General features: G+C 43.4%; 1 protein-coding gene across 1 annotated transcript in view; it reads right to left on the bottom strand.

Annotated features, from left to right (window-relative positions):
- LOC121004622 (heparan-alpha-glucosaminide N-acetyltransferase-like) overlaps positions 1–26,839 on the bottom strand; it is a 771,952-nt gene that overhangs the window by 3,763 nt on the left and 741,350 nt on the right. Inside the window, exon 16 of the mRNA XM_040436852.1 lies at positions 8,272–8,342. Coding sequence (XP_040292786.1) covers positions 8,272–8,342 — 71 coding nt within the window. The remainder of the gene's footprint in view (positions 1–8,271; positions 8,343–26,839) is intronic.

The raw sequence follows: 26,839 nt of genomic DNA, 5'->3' as shown, positions 1-26,839 counted from the left end.
GCAATTAATGGGGAGATCTCTAGATCCATGTGAGGTACAGGGCTGGTTCTAGCTTTGTTACAAAGAGACTGTCATGTACCATATGATGTCTGATTTTGATTATTTTCATTATTCATGGTATAGCCCCTTTAATGCATGTTGGATCCAGATGAAGTCTAGCAATTTTAAATTGTTGCCCACAAGACATTGCCCAATAATTTTGGCTTTCCCTTAGTGCAAGAAATAACCAGATAATGTTAGAAATTTGTTTAAAAAAGCAGCTCTTTGATATACTTTTATTAAGTGGATTGCTCCCACTAGAATTAGGAGCAACAGAAATAGACCAGGACAGCTGTTCTAAGGACTCTCCTTTCCAAGCCATTAGTAATCTATACATCATTTTAACATAGGGTTCTTTAACCATATTATCAGGGATGAACGGTTGTAAAAAAAAAAAAAAAAACACTAGTTCCCAATAATCTGCAAATGTAAAAGGTGCTGGGCGCTGGCAATCACCTGATGAATGAGCACATTGGGTGATTCTGGGGCATAGAAAATCATTGTTCCTGTGCAGGAGATCGTGGTGAATTAACTTCTATGTGTTGCGCTGTAACAATGATTATGCTATGTCCCCATACAGCGGAAGTGAGTGCTGGATGTAAATGCAGCCCTCATCTCCGCCTATGATCTGACATTGAGGTGAACATTTCTGTGTGACCACATTCACCAGGGTGCGACTGGCAGCGTATTTGAATCTTATTGCTGCATGGACACAAAGTAGCCTTAGGCCTCTTGCACACGACCGTATGCCCTCCGAGACATACGGTCTGTGAGCGGGCCATATGTCCCGGAGTGGCATTCATTGTGCGCACAGGAGCACACAGCATCATAGATTACAATGATGCTGTGCAAGTCGGGCCGCCCTCAGGACTATTGTCCCACACTCATAAGTTCATATGATCAATGCCGCTCCGGGACATATGGCCCGCTCACGGACCGTATTTCTCGGAGTGCATACGATTGTGTGCAAGAGGCCTTACTCTAAAACTATTACCTATTGATGTACTCTTTGTGCTGCTGTGATACCAAGTGGTAGACTGACCGTCCAGGCAAATGCCAGAGCTACGGGGGCGCATAGACTCGTAACTACAGCACTCACACATCTGAGTGCAGGACATAGAAAAAACCAAATACAAGTGATAAGCTCTCCTTGACTGTACATTGATAACCCACAGTGCATCATGGTTGTTGGTTCTGGATTCATGAACTTTAATGCCTATGTACCTGGATAGCCTCTGGCAGCATCTACTCTATAACAGGGGAGTAGCTAAAGGCTCATGGGCCCTGGTGCAAGAGTGCAGCTTGGCCCCCCCCTTACCTAAGTGCTTTGTGGTCAGGGGTAGAGGAGCACATAGCCTTCGTGCTGTCTGAGGCCATCCAAATTCTTGACCTAGGCCCTTCCCTGGAGCCAGAGGTGTAACTTGAAGATTCTAGGTCCCACTGCTTAATCTATGACAGACCCCTCCTAGCATGAACTTTCTATAATACTAGTGTCTTCTTATGTGGCACAAGGGTCTTTGGGGCCCCCTCAAGGTCCTAGGCCCGGTAGCGGCTGCTACCTCTGCACCCCCTATAGCTACGCCCATGCCTATAACCAGCCAGTCTGATTTTGGATAAAAAAGGGAAAATGGACATGGAAGAGAAAGTGTATGAGCATGGGATGATCATTCAGTTTCTGAATCACTTACTACAGTCAGGTCCATAAATATTGGGACATCGACACAATTCTAACATTTTTGGCTCTATACATCACCACAATGGATTTGAATTGAAACAAACAAGACGTGCTTTAACTGTAGACTGTCAGCTTTAATTTGAGGGTATTTACATCCAAATACAGTGAACTTGTTAAGGGACCAAAAGTTATGGGAGAGAATAATAATCATAAATCAAACTTTCACTTTTTAATACTTGGTTGCAAATCCTTTGCAGTCAATTACAGCCTGAAGTCTGGAACGCATAGACATCACCAGACTCTGGGTTTGATCCCTGGTGATGCTATGCCAGGCTTCTACTGCCACTGTCTTCAGTTCCTGCTTGTTCTTGGGGCATTTTCCCTTCAGTTTTGTCTTCAGCAAGTGAAATGTATGCTCAATCGGATTCAGGTCAGGTGATTGACTTGGCCATTGAATAACATTCCACTTCTTTCCCATAAAAAACTCTTTGGTTGCTTTTGCAGTATGCATTGGGTCATTGTCCATCTGAACTGTGAAGCACCATCCAATGAGTTCTGAAGCATTTGGCTGAATATGAGCCGATAATATTGCCCGAAACACTTCAGAATTCATCCTGCTGCTTTTGTCAGCAGTCACATCTTCAATAAATACAAGAGAACCAGTTCCATTGGCAGCCATACATGCCCACGTCATGACACTACCACCACCATGCTTCACTGATGAGGTGGTATGCTTAGGATCATGAGCAGTTCCTTTCCTTCTCCATACTCTTCTCTTCCCATCACTCTGGTACAAGTTGATCTTGGTCTCATCTGTCCATAGGATGCTGTTCCAGAACTGTGAAGGCTTTTTAGATGTTGTTTGGCAAACTCTTTTCTGGCCTTCCTGTTTTTGAGGCTCACCAATGGTTTAAATCTTGTGGTGAACCCTCTGTATTCACTCTGGTGAAGTCTTCTCTTGATTGTTGACTTTGACACACATACACCTACCTCCTGGAGAGTGTTCTTGATCTGACCAACTGTTGTGAAGGGTGTTTTCTTCACCAGGGAAATAATTCTACGGTCATCCACCACAGTTGTTTTCTGTGGTATTCCGGGTCTTTTGGTGTTGCTAAGCTCACCGGTGCATTCCTTCTTTTTAAGAATGTTCCAAACAGTTGTTTTGGCCACGCCAAATGTTTTTGCTATCTGATGTTTTTTGTTTTTTTTTGCCTAATGATGGCTTTCTTCACTTGATAGTGACAGCTCTTTGGATCTCATCTTGAGAGTTGACAGCAACAGATTCCAAATGCAAATAGCACACTTGAAATTAACTCTGGACCTTTTATCTGCTCATTGTAATTGGGATAATGAGGGAATAACACACACCTGGCCATGGAACAGCTTAGAAGCCAATTGTCCCATTACTTTTGGTCCCTTAACAAGTGGGAGGCACATATGCAAACTGTTGTAATTCCTACACCGTTCACCTGATTTGGATGTAAATGACCTCAAATTAAAGCTGACAGTCTGCAGTTAAAGCACATCTTGTTCGTTTCATTTCAAATCTATTGTGGTGGTGTATAGAGCCAAAAATGTTAGAATTGTGTTTAAGTCCCAATATTTATGGACCTGACTGTATATACATCAAACTAACTATATATCATGTAGCAAGATACAAGACCTAATAAGAGACACATGGTAGCATTGATTAGTAATTCAGTATTAATAATCAGTACCTCGATGCAGAAAATAATGTATTCTAGATTTTTGTGTATTACACAACTGCTCTGCAGGCAATGAGTTCCCGACATACACAGCGGCGATGTTCTTGCACGTCTCATTGCTGCACATAGTGAATACATTATATAAATTAAATAAATCACATAAGGGAACCTTTCCAGCACATACTTCTTCCTTGATAGTACTCATCTGTGCTACTTTATTTTAATACTTCCTAAAAGCCATTTATCTGTCCGTTGAAGGGCTGCCTACACCATCTGCATACTGAATGCTTATAAGTAACTGTGTATTGATTTTCAGCTCCTCTGTAAAGCTGTCAAGAGCCTTCTTGGGTGTAAGAATGGAGAGTATGAGGAGTTGAGGAATGTACCGTCTGCATTTTGTATGCATTTTGGACATGGAATATTTATTTATTTATTTTATTTATTATGTAAATTTGAGATTCAATAAGTCTATACATCCAATCAGATCACATTTCACAAAATTTATAGAATATTTGAGCAAATTGACTATGGCTACTTTCATACTAGAGTTCTCGCTGGATCCGGCAGGGTCCAGCAAAAACGCTTCTGTTACTGATAATACAACCGTCTGCATCCGTTATGAACAGATCCAGCTGTATTATCTTTAACATTGCCAAGACGGATCCGTCATGAACTCCACTGAAAGTCAATGGGGGACGGATCAGTTTTCTATTGTGTCAGATTGTGTCAGAGAAAACGGTTCTGTCCCCATTGACTTTCATTGGGGGTCATGACAGATCCGTCTTGCTCCACATCCCATGATGGAAATAAAAGCTTGCTGCGGTTTGCTCTCCGGTATGAGAACGGAATGCATTTTGCAGCATTCTGTTCTGTTCAGTTATGTTTTGTCCCCATTGACAATGCATAGGGACAAAACGGAAGCATTTTTTTCGGGTATTGGGACCGTATGATGGATCTCAATACCGGAAAATAGAAATGCTAGTTTGAAAGTACCCTATATTAGCAGATGTAATGTTTGAAGTGATAACATCTTTGACCTGTTTCATGTGGATCAGGTGTGACTTGAAGCTCCTGGGCCTTCAATTTTTCAACAGACCCCAAATATCACTTATCTTTCATGGTACTGGTACTTCTAGGACTGCAACCTCTGTAACCCTATCATTACGCCGTTGTTATGAACAACACATTTACTGCAGGTTATATTCCTTTCTGCCAGCTGGCAAAAGGTTCAACTGAATATGTCTAGTAGAGTTAAAACATTTAGGAGCTCTATTTTGCACTTGGTGCGGAAAGTAATGGCCACACATACACACCTGCAGTCAATGAATATCAAGGTTCACTGTGTAAATCCAGAGGATAAAAATACTGTAACGTGATGGACACACAAGTGCACAGCTTGATACAGTTACCGTACAGTATAGGGCAGTGATGGTGAACCTTTTAGAGACCGAGTGCCAAAACTGCAACCCAAAACTCACTTATTTATCGCGAAGTGCCAACATGGCCATTTACCCTGAATACTAATATAACATATCTTTTATGTACTTTATCATTTATCTATAATAGCCTGCCTACATTCAGTGAGCTGTCTGTGCCATAGATAACATGCCCTGCGCTGATGAATGGCAGAAAAAGTCTAAGGCATAGTGTTACACCTTGGACTTCTTCCAGGGTTCGGGTGCCCACAGAGAGGGCACTGAGTGCCATAGGTTCGCCGTCACTGGTATAGGGTATCGTTGTGCTGTGCATTTGTGTGATCCTCACATTACCACAACAGATTTTACTCCCTTAATGTAAACACTGACATTTTCTTTTTGAGTGACAGCAAGCAGAGATTTCAAAGAAGAATTGATACAGAAATTTGATAATTTTTCATTATACAATGGATAAACATCATTTGCTGGAGGCATAATGTCTATTTACTACAGATAGCATGTGTGTTTTAGCTGTGCTCTATGGTATGGAGACTTAGTGGTAATGCTCTAAAATATGCAAAAAGGTATCTGCCAGGGAAAGAAAACCAAGTGGCTCCCTATGAGTCAAAGTCTGACTTTTTAACAAGCATTGGAACATGACAAGGAAAAATAGCCAAGCCAAATAACCATCCATAGACAGCTGTTTCTGGGTCTTTTTAGGGGAGCCAGCACCCTGCCTGTAAGCTGTATTCAAGACACCTCACTCAGCTAGCCAGACTACTCCATACTCATGAGGGGAAGAAACCCTGAAACACCTAAGGCCTCATGCACACGACAGTATTTTTTTACGGTCCGCAAAAAGCTATTCCGTTGTTCCGTGATCCGTTTCTGTTTTTGTTTCCGTGTGTCTTCCTTGATTTTTGGAGGATCACCAGACATGAAAAGTGAAAAAAAAATCTAAGTCAAGTTTGCCTTGCAAATGATAGGAAAAAAATGGACGCGGACACGTGGACACGGATGACAATCTTGTGTGCCTCCGTGTTTTTTCACGGACCCATTGACTTGAATGGGTCCGTGAACCGTTGTCCGTGAAAAAAATAGGACAGGTCCTATTTTTTTGACGGACTGGAAACACGATTCACGGACGCGGATGACAAAAGGTGCATTATCCGAGTTTTCAACGGACCCATTGAAAGTCAATGGGTCCGCAGAAAATCACGGAAAACGGAACAACGGACACGGAACACAACAACGGTCGTGTGCATGAGGCCTATGGATGGATACTTGGCTTGGCTATTTCTCCTTTCATGTCCTGAGGCTTGTTAAAAGGTCATACTCTGACTCATAGAGAGCCACTTCCAGAAGGTGGGACTAGCAAGATGGTTCTCTTTTCCTGGGAGATACCTCTTCTAACCTACTTCATACACACCACCCCCTCACCCCAAAACAGCTGTCTATGCACTGGCGTAACGATAGGGATCGCAGTGGCCCCCCTTACCAGTGGTACTGTACTTTTCCCTTTATAAGAATACTAGCGAGCACTTCCATAATGGAAGCGCTTACTAGTCTGCAGGAGGAGGGGGAGAGAATCACTGTGAGCGCTGTACAGTACTTACCCCTACCTCCTACTTGCTCTTCTCAGGGCCGGTGCTGCTGTGTCATGGCTGCCTGCAACGTCAGGATGTACAGAGCATATGCTGCAGGAGGTCAGGTGACTGCAGCACGGGCCCTGAGAAGAGAAGAAACCCAGGACAACAAAAGTGGCGGCAGGAGAGGTAAGTTACTTTATTATTTTACAGTCTGATCTGAGGTCTGATATGGAGGTCTGATGGGGATCTGGAGAGGTCTGACTGGGGGTCTGGAGAGATCTGACTGGGGGTCTGAAGTGGTCTAATGGGTGGTCTGGAGGTCTGACTGGGGGGTCTGGAGAGATCTGTCTGTGGGGGTTTGGAGAGGTCTGACTCAGGGCCTGGAGGTCTAATGGGGGTCTGATTGAGGTTCTAGAGGTCTAATAGGGGTCTGATGGTCTAATGGGGGTCTGATTGAGGGTCTGGAGCTCTGATTGAGGGTCTGCTGGTCTAATGGGGGTCAGATATGGGGGTCTGGAGGTCTAATGGGGGTCTTATTTGAGGTCTGATATTGGGTCGGGGTCTTACATGGAGGTCTAATGGAGGTCTGATCTGAGGTCTAAAAATGAGGTCTTATATGGGGTCTGACATAGAGGTCTACAGGGGGTTTGGTCTGAGATGGGGGGATCTCATTTACGGTTTTATATAGGGCTCTGATCTGAAAGGAAGGGAGGATTTTTTTGTGGTACCAGTATTTTCAGGGGGACTGTTTCTGCAGGAAAGTATTGGGGGGCACAGTATTGGGGGTGGCAGGATGGGGTTTTGAGAAGGTGAGGAGAAGGATGGAAAAGTAGGAAAGTAAGATGTCTGTTTGTTAAACTCTGCAGAGACAAAGCGCGGCTAAAATAAGTCACCATGGTGGTCTGGTCTAACAGGAGAAGAAGAGGAAAGAGAATATCTACATCAGAGAAGAGAAGTCACTGGATGTAAGAGGTACATATGTGGCACTGTATGACCCTGTATGTTCTGTAGTGCTGTATGTAATGGTTTCCAAGTATGTCTTTAAAGGGGTTGTCCGCATTTTTTTTTGTATGAGCGCTGCCTTCTCTGCTCTGTCTAGCTGCTCATCACTGCAAATGCTACGGCGAGCAGGTGAACAGAACAGAGATAGCAGCTCTCATATGAGCGCTGCCCTCTCTTCAAATAGCTGATCATCGGGGGTGCCGGAGGACCCTGGCTGATCTGATATTGATGACCTATCTTGAGGATAGGTCATCAGTAGTAAAAAAAGGGCAACCCCTTTAAAAGTAGGACTAGAGGGAAGGGGGGGGGGCATTTCAATATTTGCCTTGGGCAGCAGAAAAGCTATGTGCACCAGCGCTGAGTGAAGGAGGAGGGGGGGGGGGGGGTAAGCTGAACTCTTGCACCAGGGCCCATGAGCCTTTAGCTATGCCCCTGTGTCTATGGATGGATATTTGGCTTGGTTGCTTTCCTTTGTCATGTTCCAAGGCTTGTTTCCAAAGTTAGGCTTTGACTCATAGGGAGAAGAAGATGGTGCTAGCGAGATGGTTCCCTTTCCCTTCATATTTCACCTCAATGTTTGTAATATAAATGTCTGTTTCCTCACTTAACATACCCTGCATGGTCGTCGTATGATTTGCAATAAAAAAGGTGAGAAGTAGTAGTGGGTAATTAATATGGCCAATTGAGATGGCCGTAACAAGTGTATTAATAGCAATGCTACCCTGGGGCTCCACAAAGCTTTCTTACCATGAAAGCGTATGAAGAGCTGTTAATGCTTAAGTTTGGTCTGAAAATGATTAGACTATGTTACAGCAAATGTTCCAGTTTGGTTTAGAAGCACTTACCAGAGGTTTTTATTGATGGGAATAAATCCTTCATCCCTTGTACACTTGGTTAAGATGGCTGAGATAATCCCCTGTGGAAAAAGAAATAAGTCCACCAGTTTAGAAGAAAGGATGGATGGCTGAACATCAGAGGCTGAGGGGACAGATGGGCATTCTGTGATCATAAGTGTTTCCATTGATTACACAATGGACAAATGTATAGTTTAACCTCTTTGCCACCACAAGGACATACACAGAATTGACCTCCCAGTCTTTGCAGGCCCCGTGGCTAAGGATCTCTTGCTACTCATCGATGACTTTGGTTGTAAGAGGTGCAAACAGATAATTAGGAAACATTTTCTGTTTTTATGTAAATCTACAAGTCAATAGTAACTGAGGAGGATTACACTGCCCATGGAACAGCAGTTGAGACAATTTGACAGCTAGATAGCCAAGCTGTAAAGAACCTCACCAACTCAAATCAGAAAAACAAAATAATGGCTTTTTAAAGAAAATAGTTTTATTACAGAAAAACTGTGGAAATAATTTGTTTTCACCAGGTCTGGCAGAAAAATATCATCAATTATTAAAGAGCTGTGGATGTATTGTATTTTATGGCCTCTTTAATCTCAATAACCATTCTCTACGTTCTAGCTCTCAGAAATAATTCCATGATTCATCTGAGCAGAAAACACCATAAAATTATGCTCTAAGTCTCTTCTCACATTGCTGATAGTTAAAGGGCACAGTGGACAGCAAGGTAAATGGCTTGCTAAGAATAGTAGCCATAAAGCTCATCTTAAAGGGATAGGCCTCACATACTAGCCATGCCACCATGACAATAGAAAACATCTTTACTAATTGAGGCCTGTATATGAAGAATTTTTATGATGCCACCACTGATATTCTCACATTACCTTCTATGTGTAAGCATGTACAGTGATTAATAGGGAATCATATCCATCCATACTAAATTTTCTCATGACCTAAACATGCTATGAAAGTTCTAAGCTGGCCATACACATGGGATAACGACCAGCCGGTCTCCTCACATGTGCATGCTCGCCGCTTTGTTTAAAGCATGTGTTGTGAATGGCAGAAAGGGCGATGTGGTGCAATTGGTTCAACTATGTTTAGAGAACTTCGCCTTGTCTAAAAAGGGGATGTGGATTACCTGTCATCCAGGTAGTGGGTTGTGTCATAATATGCAATATTTTGCATCAAACTTGCTCCACAATTCTGATGTAAAACTATTGGGGTCAATTATCAAACTGGTGTAAAGTAGAACTGGCTTAGTTGCCAATGGTAAGCAATCAGATTCCACCTTTCATTTTTGACAGCTCCTTTGGAAAATGAAAGGCAGAATCTGAATGGTTGCTATAGGCAACTAAGCCAGTTCTACTTTACACCAGTTTGATAAATGACCCCCTATTTTTCTCAATCTAAGCAAACCAATACTTTCTTTTTAGGCAAAAGCATCTAGTCATGCACCAAATTAATCATCCAGCATGGTGTGTGTCTAGACAGCCTGTATATATGTTTGCCATCTATAGTACTAAATCTGCTCTATTGCCTCTTCAGACAGCACTGGTAATACAGGATATGAGATGAAAGGGATGCAAACAAGCTCTTAACAAGCTCTGCCTCTGATGCCACCAGATGTAAGGCAGCCATCCTAGAAGTCAATGTTCGGCTTTGAGACATGACTTCAGAGGCCTACCTACCACATGTGGCTGATCATTATGTTTTTGCAAATCAAAGATTGTAAAAATAACACTTATCTGATGATGGAAGAGCAGTACAAAGGGTTCTTTGCAGCGGCCTACCTACCATGTATGCAGACTATGTGGGGGGAGGGCCTCTAACTTCTTTTTCTCTTCCTGATATATATTCATGGCATTTTCCAGCAGCCATCACTTGGGGGAGCTCAGTGCAGAGATTTTTACAGCTTCCATTAATTTCAGTGGTAGCCAGTTCAACCATATTATATATGAAGTATTATATGAAGGGACTTGGAGGATTTAGAGGGGGGATTTATCATTGTATTTATGTTAGTTTTATGGTGTAAATACATCGAGAAATATGATGTTCAAAAAGAGTCTCATATATATGAAGCACATATTCCACTTTTGCCGACATAGCAGTCAGGTAAAGTGGTGAAGCAGAGAGCAATTTTTGTTGTCTTCTGAATACCAATAAACTGTCTACTCTCCATTGACATCAGCGAAAGTTATGGAAAACTATGAAGTATAAACTGGTCAAAAATACCAGATCACTGCACGCAACGTTTTATCAAATCCCAGCATATCTCCGCTGGATCCCATTATAGTCAATGGGCCTTGACAGGCATTGCAGTAACATCCAGCTATGCTGGATCCAGAGATCTCTGACAGGCTGTTCTCTACTGCAACAAACTGCGGGAGACCTATGACGTAAATGTGAAAGAAGCCTAGGCTGTCTATGTTTGATTGATGATAGACCATACTCTACTCTGCACCCCTCCCTTTGTTTATAAATGGCACAGGGGCTCATCTATGCAAGGTATTGTGCCTGGTACTACAGCTCCTTATACTTCAATGAGAAGTGTGGCCCTTTCATTGAACTGATTTGAGTCCCAGAGGTCAGACCTCCACTGCTTAAACAATGATGGCTTATCCTAAGGATGAGCCATCATTGCTAGAGTCCAGGAGAACCCTTTTGAGGGTGGTTATACACAGGCCGATGCCCAGCCCTGAACAAGTGCTGACAACACATCAAATCAATTGGTGCTCTTTTAACCGCTTGCCGCCACGCTAACGCCGAAAGGCGTCATTTCTGCTGCGCTCCCAGGTCACACTAACGCCAATAGGCGTCATCTCGGGTGAGCCGAGATTTCCTGTGAACGCGCGCACACAGGCGCGCGCGCTCACAGGAACGGAAGGTAAGAGAGTTGATCTCCAGCCTGCCAGCGGCGATCGTTCGCTGGCAGGCTGGAGATGTGTTTTTTTTAACCCCTAACAGGTATATTAGACGCTGTTTTGATAACAGCGTCTAATATACCTGCTACCTGGTCCTCTGGTGGTCCCCTTTGTTTGGATCGACCACCAGAGGACACAGGCAGCTCAGTAAAGTAGCACCAAGCACCACTACACTACACTACACCCCCCCCCGTCACTTATTAACCCCTTATTAGCCCCTGATCACCCCATATAGACTCCCTGATCACCCCCCTGTCATTGATTACCCCCCTGTCATTGATTACCCCCCTGTAAAGCTCCATTCAGACGTCTGCATGATTTTTACGGATCCACTGATAGATGGATCGGATCCGCAAAACGCATCCGGACGTCTGAATGAAGAGAATTGTTGCTCATAAATGACATCTTGAGGTCAAGCTGCAGCATTAATTGGTTCTGGTACTTTATCTATGTAGCAAGCTTGGTTCTGGTAACATATCTAGGCAGTGTACTTGGGTCTGGAACCATATCTATGTGGTAAGCTTAGTTCTGGCACTATAACTATGTAGCATGTTTGGTTCTAGTAATGTGTCCAGTCCATGTGGTAAGCTTGGTTCTGGTAATGTAATTACATGCAGTACTTGGTTCAGGCACTGTAACTGTGTTGTAAGCCGGCTGGCTGCAGTGCTCGTCTGATGAGGAGGTTGAGCGAAGTGCGCGCATGCGCACTTCGCTCAATGAGGCTGATTGTAAATGTCCGCACGGGCGCATCAGGCACAGCCCTGTGCGCACGCGCGGGATCTTTGAAAAGGAGGAGGGGGCACTGAGAGAGAGCCGGAGGCGTATTTGATTACATTCAGGCGGCGCTGAAAGCATGAGGGGAGGAGCTGGGCACCAACGGTGGCGGCGGCGGGCGGCAGATTGAGACGAAAAGAAACGCCCTGGGCACCTTATCAAGAAGATTGACAGGTTAGATAAAAGCTCTTTTTATCAAAAGGAGACGGCGAATTTAACTTCTAACAACACATTTATAATCACAGGGGCGCCATGCAGATAACAATACTTTGAAAAGGGGGGGTTAGAAAGTGGTGACAGAGTCCCTTTAAATGCAATGCTTGGTTCTGGCACTGTAGCTATGTTATAAGCTAGTATCCATAATGTCACCCCACAAAAACCAGAAGAGTACATCTGAATATTATTTTAATTGGGAATGGCTATAAGCCACATACTCCCGGAGACTCACCCCAACCAATGTTCATTTCTCATACATGATAGCTGCCAGCGAAACAAAGCTATCAATCCTCATCCTCCTATGCACATTGACTCGGGAGAGCATGCTTGTGTTCTCAGTAAGAAGGGAGAAAGCTGCTGCCAGATTCCTCTAGCAGTTGCTTAGCTCCACACAATGAAAAGGTTTGGGGATTTGAAATCCATCATGTCTGATCCTTATCTCCTCTGGCATCTTCCGTGAAGGGAGACTCAGTGGGCTCCAAATACATTAGATGGTCTATTTGGTGGGTTTGGCCAACAAACATCTAATTTTTTTGAGCAAGTGCTGTTTCTCCTCTGGCATTGCCACTTTCCAAAAAATGGGGGTGAGATGATGGCAGTTATCTTTTACTCCAGTTTTCTGGTTTAGTTGTCAGTATAGGCACATGGACTGCTGGATGCTGAATGGGAGTTCACCGCACACACACGGCCCCTTCTCCCATTCATTTGTATGGGGCTTCGCTCTCATTGTAGGTGTGGGTCCCAGAGGTGGGACCCGCACCTTTCAGACAATGGGAGCATATCCTAGCCATATGCCCCCATTATCTGAGATGGCAAAACAGCTTTAACCACCTAACTGTTTTGCCGGAGTCCAGCTGGGACAGTGGGAAAAGTAGCTAACTGGAGGGGGAGGGCTGCTTTAGATGCTGATATCTCCTGAATGGTAGCAGCTACAAACATGCAACTGGTCTTGTTTGAAAGGCCAGGCTTTCATACAAGACCAGCTAAAGTCCAAGCAACAGAGGAGAAATCACAGAGAAAAACAGTTGCATGTTTCTAGCTGCTACCATTCAGGAGATAGCAGCATCTAAAGCAGCCTTCCCCCTCCAGTTAGCTACTTTTCCCACTGCTGAAGCTGGACTGGGGCAAAACACGTAGGGGGTTAATTTACATTTAACTATAGATGCACCCAAGTTATTTATTGTCAGTAATATGATAGTAAAGTGCTAAACATATTTAGGGGCATTGACTAACGTATTTACATCACTATTGTGGCATAAAAATGTCACAAATGATGGCACACGTATTGTGATATAATTTGTGACTTTTTAGCTTCTTGTCACTTTTCTAAAGTGACAATACAACGGACGGGGCTTAGAGAGAGAGGGGTATGGTTCGCACAACCTGCCAGATTTACTATAAACTGGTGTAAGTTATAGCTGGAGTCTACACCAGCCCCTGGCTTGTATAGACTACCGTTTCTGGCACACGGACTGCCAGAGATGCAACTAATTTATTAAGAGGCATCTGACTTTTACTAAATTAGATGCATCTCACTCTGGTGCACAGTATATGGGAATGCCAGTCTTGATAAATGTTCGTCAGTGGTTAATAAGTAACCATGAATAACAATATCTGCTATTTATGACGTCAGCAAAAACAAATCCAATAGCTGCATTTTCCATTTAGAAACAATAGATTGTTCATATATATATATATATATATATATATATATATATATATAGAAAACGAAAAGAAGGCAGCACTCCAGGTGAACTTGAAAAAAGTGGACGGTTTATTCACTCATTCAGCGACGTTTCAGCTCTCTCAATGGAGCCTTTTTCCAGCTGATTAACATGTGCACAATTACATATATAAATAGTGCAAGTAATTGCCAAAATACAAATTGGTATATCATATAATAAAGTGCAAATGCATACAAATTACAGTCATATTGCAGATACAATTAATCTAGTGTCATGATACAGTGAAATAATAATATAGATAAGGTCATAAAAATTCATACTGTGATATCTCCGATGTATAATCTTCAAAATACCATAATTGTCAATCAAACATGTGAAGGTGAACACAAGTGTACAACATAATATAGCAATCAAAATTTTTTAAAACCTTTGAATGAATCACTTGCGGCTGAATAGGCATGGTGGAATCTGTTGGCGTCCGGACAAGACAACGGCGCATGCGCCGCTTTATCTGCTATCGCGAGAGTCACAAAGATAATGTGTGGTATAGCAACCACAGCTAAAATGGCCGCTTGAGACCTTTTCTCTAGGGCGCATGCGCATGCCAGTAATCACGCCCATAAGAATTTGACAGACACTTATGCAGTGTCAGAGCGCCGCAGTGTATAGCAGAAAGCTGATCCATATATCGGAGGCCGGCGTATCAACATCGGTCGCCAATAGGATATCTGTATCAGCAGGACAATACGGTTTTCACACCGTTGGTATCCCGCTGTCCAGAATGACAGCAAATCCGCTCCCTGTCCCTTACAGCTGCACAATAGATATCCACTGTGAATCAACGGAAGGGACACGGAGGACCTCATCGCGTTCCATGTTTTTCTCAATACCATTGACCCCAGTGTTAAATTCACAGTGATATATTCTGAGGCCACCTTACAATTTTTGGACACTCAAGTCACTATTCAGAAAGATAGGTTAGTTACTGACCTATACGTAAAATCTACAGACAAAAACACTTTACTGCGCTACAAGAGTCACCACCCCAAACCTATGATTAGGTCTCTCCCTTTCAGCCAGCTCCTCAGGGTCAAAAAAATTGTTCAGGATCCGGTAAAAGTGGAAAATAGACTACAGGAAATGGGGTCTAAATTTCGGACACGTGGGTACCCTAAAAAATTGATTCAAGAACAGTTGAACAGAATTAAACCACTCACTACTGATAATATCAGAAAGGGATTATGTGATCACAAGGGTTCCCAGGCGAGAATCCCTTTTGTGTCGGAATTCAGTACTAATAGTGGCAAGATTGCAGCTATAATTAAAAAACATTGGCGTATCCTTAGTAGCAACTTTGAGACGGTACAGGAGTTTAAATCACCACCATTATGCTCCTATCGACGCAGCCCCAATTTGGGTGACAAACTAGTGAAATCAGATATTGGTTCTACCAGGGAGACATGTGAGGGCTACTTTGGCTCTACACGCAAAGGATGTTATCCCTGCTATAACTGTATAAATTGCAAATTAATGTTGAGGGGAGACTCTTTCATGCACCCTACTACAGGTTATAGGGTTAAAATTAAACAATATTTAACCTGCGATTCTTCTTATGTCATCTACTTGTTGGTATGCCCATATGGTCTCCTATATGTAGGGGAGACCACATGGGATGTTAAAACTCGCCTCAATCAACATCGATATTCGATTAGAAAGCAAAAATTGGATCTCCCAGTGTCCAAACACTTTACTGAAGCCAAACACACACAAGATGACTTGCGCTTCAGAATTTTAGAACAAATATCTCCTTCAAGGCGAGGTGGTGATCGGATAAAAACACTGAAAAAACATGAGCTATATTGGATCTATACACTTGGCACTCTAAGGCCTCAAGGTCTTAATGTGGAATTTAGGGTCGTCTAGTTATTGATTTTATGTATGCTTTCTCCAAGTTTGATGGCGTGTATGGAAAACAACATGTGCTATATATTAACCATTTTTTCTTTTTCCTCATAGGATATTATATTGAAGCATAAAAGTATGAGTGTTCACGTAAGGCGAATACTGGAGGAACTATGTTGGCGATCCCTCTTTCAATTATTTTCTGTTACATGTACAATGAGTGTTTGAGGTCAGCCTCTGTCTATTATATGTACGGCTCCAGCCCCTTTTGGTACTTGAGCGGCACCTGTATAGACGGTGGGCACTGACATATTTACTGTTAATACTATGATGAGCCCCGATGCAGTTCTGTCCGTGTCCCTTCCGTTGATTCACAGTGGATATCTATTGTGCAGCTGTAAGGGACAGGGAGCGGATTTGCTGTCATTCTGGACAGCGGGATACCAACGGTGTGAAAACCGTATTGTCCTGCTGATACAGATATCCTATTGGCGACCGATGTTGATACGCCGGCCTCCGATATATGGATCAGCTTTTTGCTATACACTGCGGCGCTCTGACACTGCATAAGTGTCTGTCAAATTCTTATGGGCGTGATTACTGGCATGCGCATGCGCCCTAGAGAAAAGGTCTCAAGCGGCCATTTTAGCTGTGGTTGCTATACCACACATTATCTTTGTGACTCTCGCGATAGCAGATAAAGCGGCGCATGCGCCGTTGTCTTGTCCGGACGCCAACAGATTCCACCATGCCTATTCAGCCGCAAGTGATTCATTCAAAGGTTTTTAAAAATTTTGATTGCTATATTATGTTGTACACTTGTGTTCACCTTCACATGCTTGATTGACAATTATGGTATTTTGAAGATTATACATCGGAGACATCACAGTATGAATTTTTATGACCTTATCTATATTATTATTTCACTGTATCATGACACTAGATTAATTGTATCTGCAATATGACTGTAATTTGTATGCATTTGCACTTTATTATGTGATATACCAATTTGTATTTTCGCAATTACTTGCACTATTTATATATGTAATTGTGCACATGTTAATCAGCTGGAAAAAGGCTCCATTGAGAGAGCTGAAACGTCGCTGAATGAGTGAATAAACCGTCCACTTTTTTCAAGTTCACCTGGAGTGCTGCCTTCTTTTCGTTTTCTATGCAATTTGGGATCTTGGTCACAGGTCCCCAGGAGGATTTTTTGCACCCACTTACTTTGTGTGCTGCTTTTTTCTTTTTCGCATCTATATATATATATATATAGAAGACAAAAATCGGACTGCACTCCAAGCATTTCTTCAAAAAAGTGTGTTTTTATTCACCCATATGGTGGCAAAAGCGACGTTTCGGCTCAAGCATGAGCCTTTCTTGAGAAAGGCTCATGCTTGAGCCGAAACGTTGCTTTTGCCACCATATGGGTGAATAAAAACACACTTTTTTGAAGAAATGCTTGGAGTGCAGTCCGATTTTTGTCTTCTATAAGTGGGTAAGCACCTTTTACCGTACTTGGACATTGCACCCGTTTATTTTTCCACACTTCCTAGGGTGGTGCTGCCAGTGGTTTTTTACTATATATATATATATATATATATATATATATATATATATATATATATGATGGTGGCTATTTCACAGCTAGAAAATATAGATTTATCTTCCCAATATGCATTTGTAACCAGAATATACTGAACATACTGATAAATAAAGGTTTCTTTCTTTATACTATACTGATGTAAATGATTTAGTTGGGAAAGAAAAGTCCCATTCAGCTACTACTGTTCTGGGTTTTGGCTGTGTAACACCGGTCCTCCTGGAAGAACTGGTGGTGCCAGCCTGTAGAAGTTGTGATGATGCCGATGACTGCTGGTATGGACGCTTGTATGTTTTTTGAAGTACTAGGCAGAAGACCTTCACTTTGATATCTAGAGAACTTATTTACTTAGTTACTGACAGAGATGCATGGGGTTTTGTTAAAGGGAATCTGTCAGCAATTTTGACCATGCTAAACTGTAGACATCACAAAGTAGGGGCTGAAGCTTTTATTTTTAGAAATAGTGTCCGTGTTCATTCCGTATTTTGCAGAACAGAACAGCTGGCCCCCAATAGAACAGTACTATCCTTGTCCGTAATGCGAACAATAATAGGACATTTTATTATTATTTTTTCCAGATCGGAAATACGGAAATACAAAAATGGATGCAAATGGAGTACCTTTTGAACGGGCACAGAATGAAAATACGTTTGTGCGCAAGAGGCCTCCTGCACACGAACGTAGGTGTCCCGTTGACTCGTATTGCGGATCCGCAAAAGACTCCTCTTTTTTTCCCGGCTGGGCCGCTTGCTGTCCTGAATGCGCACGCCGCCATGCATGCGCGATGGTGACTTCTTCCTGGCCAGAATAGTACAGAGCCGCGAACGCACACGCCAACTCTGTACTATACTGGCCAGGAATAAGTCACCATGGCGCATGTGCAACGGCATGTGCATTCAGTCCAGCGTGCGGGCCGGTCAGGAGAAGAATTCAATTAAGATGAAGCCCACCCCCAGCCAGAATCCAGAAAGTGAATGTCGCGCTGGCAGCAGGTAAGTATGAAAATGTGAAGTGGGATAACCCCTTTAACTAAAGTTCGGGTTTGGTGTTGTGTAGATGTTATTATTTTCCCTTATAACATGGTTATAAGGGAAAATAATAGCATTCTTAATACAGAATGCTTAGTAAAATGTTGCTTGAGGGGTTAAAAAATAAAAAAATTAACTCACCTCATCCACATGATCGCACAGCCGGCATAGTCTTCTTTCTTCTTCTTTGAGGACCTGCAAAAGGACCTTTGATGACGTAATCGCGCTCACCACGTGGTGATGTCAGCGCAGGTCCAAGTAGAGTGTGAGCTGTATATTATAGCTGACATTCTGCAAACCACTCGGCCATCCTGAAACAGATTGGGGCAGAAGGGGGATCAGCAGCGCTGCCACCGGCCATCCTGAAATTAGGGGGGCACAATGGGGGCTGGAGCCCACAAGGGGGGGGATATTATATATACACACATTTTATAAGGTTCTGATCTCCACAGTCACGGACTGTGGGTATCAGAACCTTTCAGCCAGCATTAGGATTGTGTGATCGACTAGTCTGTACAGACTAGCCAATCAGAGCGATCACCAGGCGGCAGATTGGGCATGCGCTGCTCCTAGGCAAATTAGGAAAATCAGCGCATGTGCAGTTACAATAAAGGCATGGACGAGCTTTCTCTAAAGCTCCTCCATGTCGTGTGCAGCCATGGACGAAGTGGCTGCACGGCAGAGTGAGGCTCAGGGGGCGAGGCTTACTATAAAAAAGATTACCAGACAGATTTTTTAAATAAAGTATATTTGAAATCTCTTTTTTACCCTGCCTCCAACAATGTGGTGTAAAGTACTGATATAGTGGCCAACCCCATTAACTAACTATATCATTAAAATAATGGACCAACTCTGAAAGTGCAGTAGAATGTGATGCACACAGCGATATATTACACCTGCAGCCGCAGTAATTAAAGCTCCAGCGTGTTGGATCTTTAAAGGGGTTGTCCGGGTTCAGAGCTGAACCTGGACATATCCCCATTTTCACCCAGGCAGCCCCCCTGACTTGAGCATCGGAGCAGTTCATGCTCCGATGCTCTCATTTGCGCTGCGCTAAATCACGCAGCGGAAAGGCATTTTTTGGAATTCCGGTGACGTACCGGGCTCTCCATAGGGCTGCCAGGAAGTCAAGTGACGCCACCGGCTCTGATGGGCGGGCTTTAGTGCTGCCCTAGCCAGTAAAACGGCTAGGGCAGAGCAAAAGAACGGCCATCACAGCCGGTGACACCGCCCGGCAGTGTGTGATTGTAAACAAAAGAGTCCTTTCCCTGTGCGATCTAGTGCAGGGCAAAGGAGAGCATCGAAGCATTCAGCTCTGAACCTGGACAACCCCTTTAAATCTGGCCTAATACTGACGCTATGTAATGCAACAGCTAACACAATGCATTTGCTATGATAAATTTCACTCCACTGCATAGTTGAACGCCACTGCATAGTTGAACAGGGCAAAATATTTAACCGCGGCCTAATACTAACGTTATGTAAATCAAAAGCTAACAGTATGCATTTTGCTCCAACTGCACAGTTGAACGTGGCAAAATATTTAACTATGGCCTAATACTGACGCTATGTAACGCAACCGTTAACAGAATGCAGAAGTTATTAAAAAGTTCGCTCACAGTTGAATCGGGCAAAATATTACACAGTCCAGGAATACGTAACTGTTTCCCTAACACAATGGATTAACTCTGAATGTGGGTGCAGTAGAACATAGTGCACAAGGTGATATATTATACCTGCCTTATATACTGAGGCACACTAGGGGAGTGTCACGGTCCCTCCAGTGACAGAGGTTAGAAGATCTGAGAGACTGGCTGCACGTTAGGTTATCTGACAGCCTATCTGTTTTCACTTGTTGCAGTGTTGTTGTTGGCAATGACTGCACCTCTTGTCTCAGGTGTAGCCTGTGGTCATTATTGCTCCTTTAGTCTGGATTCACACTTCATACCATACGGTTGATATTCTCTGCCTGGAGTTGGAAGAGCTGGTGTGTGGTCCTCATCCGAGTTCCTGTTCATTCATTTTCTATTGAAGATAAGTGTACTTCTCTTGGTATTTTGTTGCTCCCATTTGCTTGTTGTTTACTAGGCCTCAGGGAGATGCTTGTTCATTCATCTGGGAAGGAACCAGTAGTCTCTGTCACTAATCCTAGGGCTTTTCATGGTTACTAGGGCCTAGGTTTATGGTGTATGAATATTCCCACCTTCAGGGTCTATTCATACTGACAGGAGTCAGGGCTAGGTTTAGGGTTTCCTTAGGTGGTCACCATTTCCCTTTCCCTAGCCTTGAGGCCTAGTTCTTGGTCATTTTCCTTCTGTTGTTATTCTAGTGTTCTTCCCCTCCCCCTACACTGTGACATTATCAACCACTGTAAAACTGTCATTTTCTTTGTGGCAGTGCAGCAATGTATACGATTTATGCACTGGTCGAATTGTCGTCTTAGGAGGTGGCTGACCTCACAGATCCAGAGACCACAGACGGCTGGTTCTGGCAGCGGGAACCAGGCCTGCCAAGAACCTAAGATCGATCTCCCGGACAGATTTTCAAGGAGAATTGACAACTTTATTTGGTTCAGGGAGTCATGCAAATTATATTTTAGACTACGTCCTAACTCTTCCTTGGACGAGAGTCAAAGAGTGGGTATAATCATTTCGTTACTTAAAGTTAACGTTCAATCTTGGGCTTTTCCATTGCCGACCGGATCACAGTCCCTCCGGTCAGTAGATAAATCTACGATGACCCAGATCGGATCTCCCTGGCCAAGACTAAGTTGCATGGCTTACGGCAGGGAGAGCATTCTGCGGAGACCTACTGCTCTGAATTTAGGAAATGGGCTACCGATACGGAGCGAATGATCCAGCTCTCCGTAGTCAATTCTGTCAAGGGTTATCCGAGAGCCTGAAGGATTCGTTGGCATTTCACAAATATCCTGAGTCATTGGAAGCGGCCATGTCCCTTGCTGTACGTATTGATAGACTCCTGAGGGAGAGATCTAAGGTTCCTCACGCTCAGGACATACTATTCTTCCGACCCTTTGGGTAGAGAGACGCTTGAGTTTATGTCTGGTGATGAACCAATGCAGCTGGGAGGAGCTACTCCTGGACCTGGTGATAAGAACTTTAGGCTTAAGAATAGACTCTGCTTTTTCTGTGGAAAAAGGGGACATTTTGTTAACGTATGTCCTTATGTTGAGCATCAAGGTGAAAAAGAAAAAAAATGTTTAATCTTCATCTCACTCTTGGTGGTGTGGGTGGGGAATCTGAGAATTCACTTTTGTCATTTGCCGGTAGTACCCGATTTCTCCTGTCTTCCAAGGTGGCGCTAGATTCCAAAACTGTGGGAATTAAAGTGTTTATTGACAGTGGGGCAGGGGTTAATCTAGTCGATGGTCAGTTTGTCCGTATGCATGGGTTGACTACAAGTGCATTAGACAAAAATATTTCGGTGTTTTCAATTGATTCTGCTCCACTCACACAGAAATATTTGTCACAAATGGTGCAGGACATCAGTTTAAAAGTGGGTGATTTTCATCAAGAATCCATTTCATGTTTTGTGCTAGAGGGTCTGCCTGCTCCCTTGGTGCTAGGGTTACCATGGTTAAGCAAACATAATCCTACCATCAATTGGCAAGCGAGACAGATTCTTGATTTGAGTGATTATTGCATAGACAACTTAGCACATTGCTTTCTGTTGTAACCACTAAAGTTGTACCTTAATTTATTTCAGATTTTTCTGATGTACGGTATTCTCTGAAAGTGGAAACCAGGAGTTACCTCCACATCGGGAGTATAATTGTCCCGTCAACTTTGTTCCTGGAGCTAGGTTGCCCAAGTCTCGGTTGTATAATCTTTCTGAACCCGAAAGAGCAGTCATGCAAGAATATATCACAGAGAGCTTGGCTAAAGGTCATATTAGACCATCCAAATCCCCAGTGGCCGCAGGGTTCTTCTTTGTTAAGAAAAAGGACTGAACTCTTAGGCCATGTTTGGACTTCCGTGAGCTTAATCACATTACTGTCCGTGATCCTTATCCCCTTCCTTTGATCCTGGATTTGTTCAATCAGATTGTTGGTTCCAAGGTGTGCTCTAAGTTGGATTTGAGGGGGGCATATAAGCTGGTAAGGATCAAGGAGGGGGACGAATGGATGATGGCCTTTAATACCCCTGGAAGTCATTTTGAGAATATGGCCATGCCTTTTGAGTTAACCAATGCCTCTGCGGTTTTTCAACATTTAATCAATTACATCTTTCATCATCTGGTGTATCTGGATGATATTCTAATTTATTCTCCTGACATGGAGACGCGTCAGGATCACGTAAGACAAGTGTTACATATCCTAAGAGAGAATAAATTGTATGCTAAGTTGGATAAGTGTGTATTTGCAGTTTAGGAAGTGAAATTCCTGGGTTACTTACTCTCATCTAGAGGTTTTCGTATGGATCCACAGAAGGTCCGTGCTGTGTTGGACTGGGATCGACCTTAAAATCTGAAAGCGCTTATGCGTTTTTTGGGGTTCACCAACTACTACCATAAATTCATTTTGAACTACTCGACTGTGGTTAAACCTTTAACGGACATGCCTAGGAAAGGTTTGGATGTCTCAGTCTGGTCTAATGAGGCATTATGAGCCTTTTCAGCGGTATAGGAATATTTTGCTTCTGCTCCTATACTGGTACAACCGGATGTTTTACAGCCATTCATTGTGGAAGCTGACGCATCCGAGGTAGGGGTAGGAGCAGTCTTGTCGCAGGGCCCTTCACCTAGTAAATGGCGCCCATGTGCTTTCTTCTCTAAAAAGCTCTCAACTACTGAAAAAAAGTTGCTGACAATTAAGTTGGCTTTTGAGGAATGGCATCATTGGTTGGAGAGAGCTATTCATCCTATTACAGTAATTACCGATCACAAAAATCTGGCTTACCTGGAGTTGGCTAAACGTCTGAACCCAAGGCAGGCCAGATGGTCGTTGTTTTTTACCAGATTTAATTTCCTTGTCACCTATTGCTCTGCGGTTAAGAATGTCAAGGCGGACGCTTTGTTGTGTAGCTTTCCTGGGGTGGTGATTCGGAAGATCGTGGTCCGATATTGGCTAAAGGAGTGGTAATATCCGCCCTTTATCCCGACCTTGAGGCGGAGGTGTGGGAGGCCCAGGGAGATGCACTGGAGTCCTGTTCTCCGGGGAAGTTGTTTGTTCCTTCCGAATTACAACACAAGGTGTTCGAGGAACATAACTTTACGGGTTCTTATAGGACACTGTAGGAGCAGATCCACGGTCAATCTCATTTTTCGTGATTCTGGTGGCCGGGGTTACGTAAATGTGTTGAGGGCAATGTGTCAGCTTGTGGTACTTGTGCACGTGCTAAGGTGACACATACTCGGCCTTCAGGATCTCTACTTCCGTTGTCCATCCCGTCCCAACCCTGGACTCATTTGTTCATGGACTTTATCACAGATTTGCCAAATTCCTCAGGAAAAACAGTGATTCTGGTGGTTGTTGATCGCTTCGGCAAGATGTCGCTCTTTATAGCATTGTCAGGTCTACCTAATGCTAAAACTCTCGCACAAGTGTTTGTCGATAACATCGTGAAGCTACATGGTATTCCCTCTGATGTGGTATCTGATAGGGGGACTCAGTTTGTTTCCAGATTCTGGAAGGCCTTCTGTACTCGCCTGGGGGTACAATTGTCCTTCTCTTCGGCCTTTCATCCTCAGTCGAACGGACAGACTGAACGCACTAACCAGAATCTGGAGACTTATTTGAGATGTTTTGTCTCAGAGAACCAAGAGGAGTGGTCTTCATTTTTGTCTTTGGCTGAGTTTGCCATAAATAACTATAGGCAGGAGTCCACTGATAAGTTGCCGTTTTTTGAGGCATATGGGTTCCATCCGCAGTTTGGCACATTTTTCAGGTACTGAGACTTCTGGTATACCTGAACAGGAAAGATTTTCCTCTTCTTTGTCACCTATTTGGCGGAAAAAAAAAAGAAAAAAAAAAGGGCAACAAGTATAAACGGATGGCTGACAAGAGACATATGAGTGGACCAGACCTGAGAGTGGGTGATTCTGTGTGGCTGTCCACAAGAAACATTAAGTTGAAGGTACCTTCTTGGAAGTTTGGTCCAAGGTTTATTGGTCCATATAAGATCTCTGCCATTATTAACCCAGTAGCCTTTCGTCTTGAACTTCCGCAGGCTTTAAAAAGTCATAATGTTTTCCACAAATCATTGCTGAAGAGATATGTCGAACCTGCTGAACCGTCCTCCTTGCCTCCCGCTCCTGTCATGGTGGACGGTAATCTTGAATTTCAGATCGCCAGGATAATGGACTCACAAATTCTCTGTAGAGCCCTTCAGTACCTCGTTCACTGGAAGGGTTACGGTCCAGAGGAGAGACTGTGGGTTACAGCGGCCGACGTTAATGCTAGTCGCCTTGTGAAAGCCTTTCACAGGGCCCATCCACATAAGGTCGGTCCTGGGTGTCCGGAGGTCGCCTGTAGAAGGGCGGGGGGTGGGTACTGTCATTGTCCCTCCAGTGACAGAGGTTAGAAGATCTGAGAAACTGACTGCACGTTAGGTTATCTGACAGCCTATCTGTTTTCACTTGTTGCAGTGTTATAGTTGGTAATGACCACACCATTTGTCTCAGGTGTAGCTCGTGGTCATTACTGCTCCTCTATTTAGTCTGGACTCACACTTCATACCATGCGGTTGATATTCTCTGCCTGGAGTTGGAAGAGCTGGTGTGTGGTCCTCATTTGAGTTCCTGCTCATCCATTTTCTATTGAAGATAAGTGTACTTCTTTTGGTATTTTGTTGCTCCCATTTGCTTGTTGTTTACTAGGCCTCAGGGAGACGCTGGTTCGTTCATCTGGGAAGGAACCAGTAGTCTCAGACCCTGTGACTAATCCTAGGGCTTTTCATGGTTACTAGGGTCTAGGTTTACGATGTATGAATATTCCCACCTTCAGGGTCTATTCATACTGACAGGAGTCAGGGCTAGGTTTAGGGTTTCCTTAGGTGGTCACCATTTCCCTTTCCCTAGCCTTGAGGCCTAGTTCTTGGTCATTTTCCTTCTGTTGTCATTCTGGTGTTCCTCCCCTCCCCCTACACTGTGACAGGGAGATTTATCAAAACTGGTGTAAGAGAAAAATGGCTTAGTTGCCCATAGCAACCAATTAGATTCCACCTTTCATTTTCCAAAGGACCTCTACAAAATGAAAGTTGGAATCTGACTGGTTCCTATAGGCAACTAAGCTGTTTTTCCTTTACACCAGTTTAGATAAATATCCCTCACTAACTGTATGAGTAAAAAAAACAGATTAACTCTTAATGTTGGTGCAGTAGAATGTCATACACACGGCAATACACTCTGCAATCTGCAGTCTCCCTACAATCTGAAAACAGTCTCCCTGAACTGCCCTTGCACTCACCCTCTCCAACATTCTTTTTTAAACCAGTTTTCATCAACACTGTCCCTAGCGCATGAACGCTTGTGATGTCTCTACTTAAGCTCAGCTCACAAGACAATGGTGGAGACTGCGCGGGATGAGGGATTTGTAGGGCTGTGACATCACAGGGGATGGCTATCTGCGGATTGGCTGGCTGCACGGCATTATGGTTGATCTCATGTTCCCAGACTTCTTACTTTCACTTTGTAACACGTGCAGCCGCCATTTTAGGAAAAACGAAGTGTGAGAAAATTAAGATTCATTACAAATCAAATATTTTCTAAACTTCTGAATAAATTCCACTTCAGATGCTTCCTTTAGCTCAACACTAGTTATGACCACCTTGCAATCCAGCAGTGGTGTCCATGCTTGCACATTATAGGAAAAGGCACTGGTGCCTCTGGTGGCTGGAATGTGGGAATGTACATAGTCAGCACTTTTTCCTATAGTGTTCAAGCACAGCCACTGCTGCTGGATTGCTGGGTGGTCTAACCACTGGATACAAGAAATGTATAAGGCAATTAAAAAGGTAATTAGGCCAACAAAGGAGGCAATATGGACAATCACAGTACATTAGTAGTGCCTTTTATTAACTTTGTCTACATGATAAATGCCATTTGCTGAAGTAAGCACATCCAAATAGACTGTAGATGAGCATAATCCAACAGGAAAGTACACAAGCCAAGCAGCTGGCACATTCTAAAACACTTCATTAATGTTCCTCGGAAAACACCATAGCACTGGATGTCCGGGAAGCCTCAAAGACTTGAGGTTATAGAAGTCAGATAATGAAGTATTGAAATGCTTTGAAGAATTGAGGGCCTTCAACAGAAACCTTCCTCACCAGTCACCTGCCAGGCTTCACTGACAACCAGTCATCTGTGCTTTATTCTGTACTAACATGTGTGAGCATAACTAAACTTCAAATTATCTCTGCTTATTGCTAGAAGTTACAGCCTTGGTAATACTAAAAGCCACTG

Source organism: Bufo bufo, chromosome 6, assembly GCF_905171765.1.
Source record: "Bufo bufo chromosome 6, aBufBuf1.1, whole genome shotgun sequence".
Lineage (NCBI taxonomy): Eukaryota > Metazoa > Chordata > Amphibia > Anura > Bufonidae > Bufo > Bufo bufo.
The sequence above is the reverse complement of the archived record's forward strand: the minus strand, read 5'-3'. Positions and strand labels throughout refer to the sequence as shown.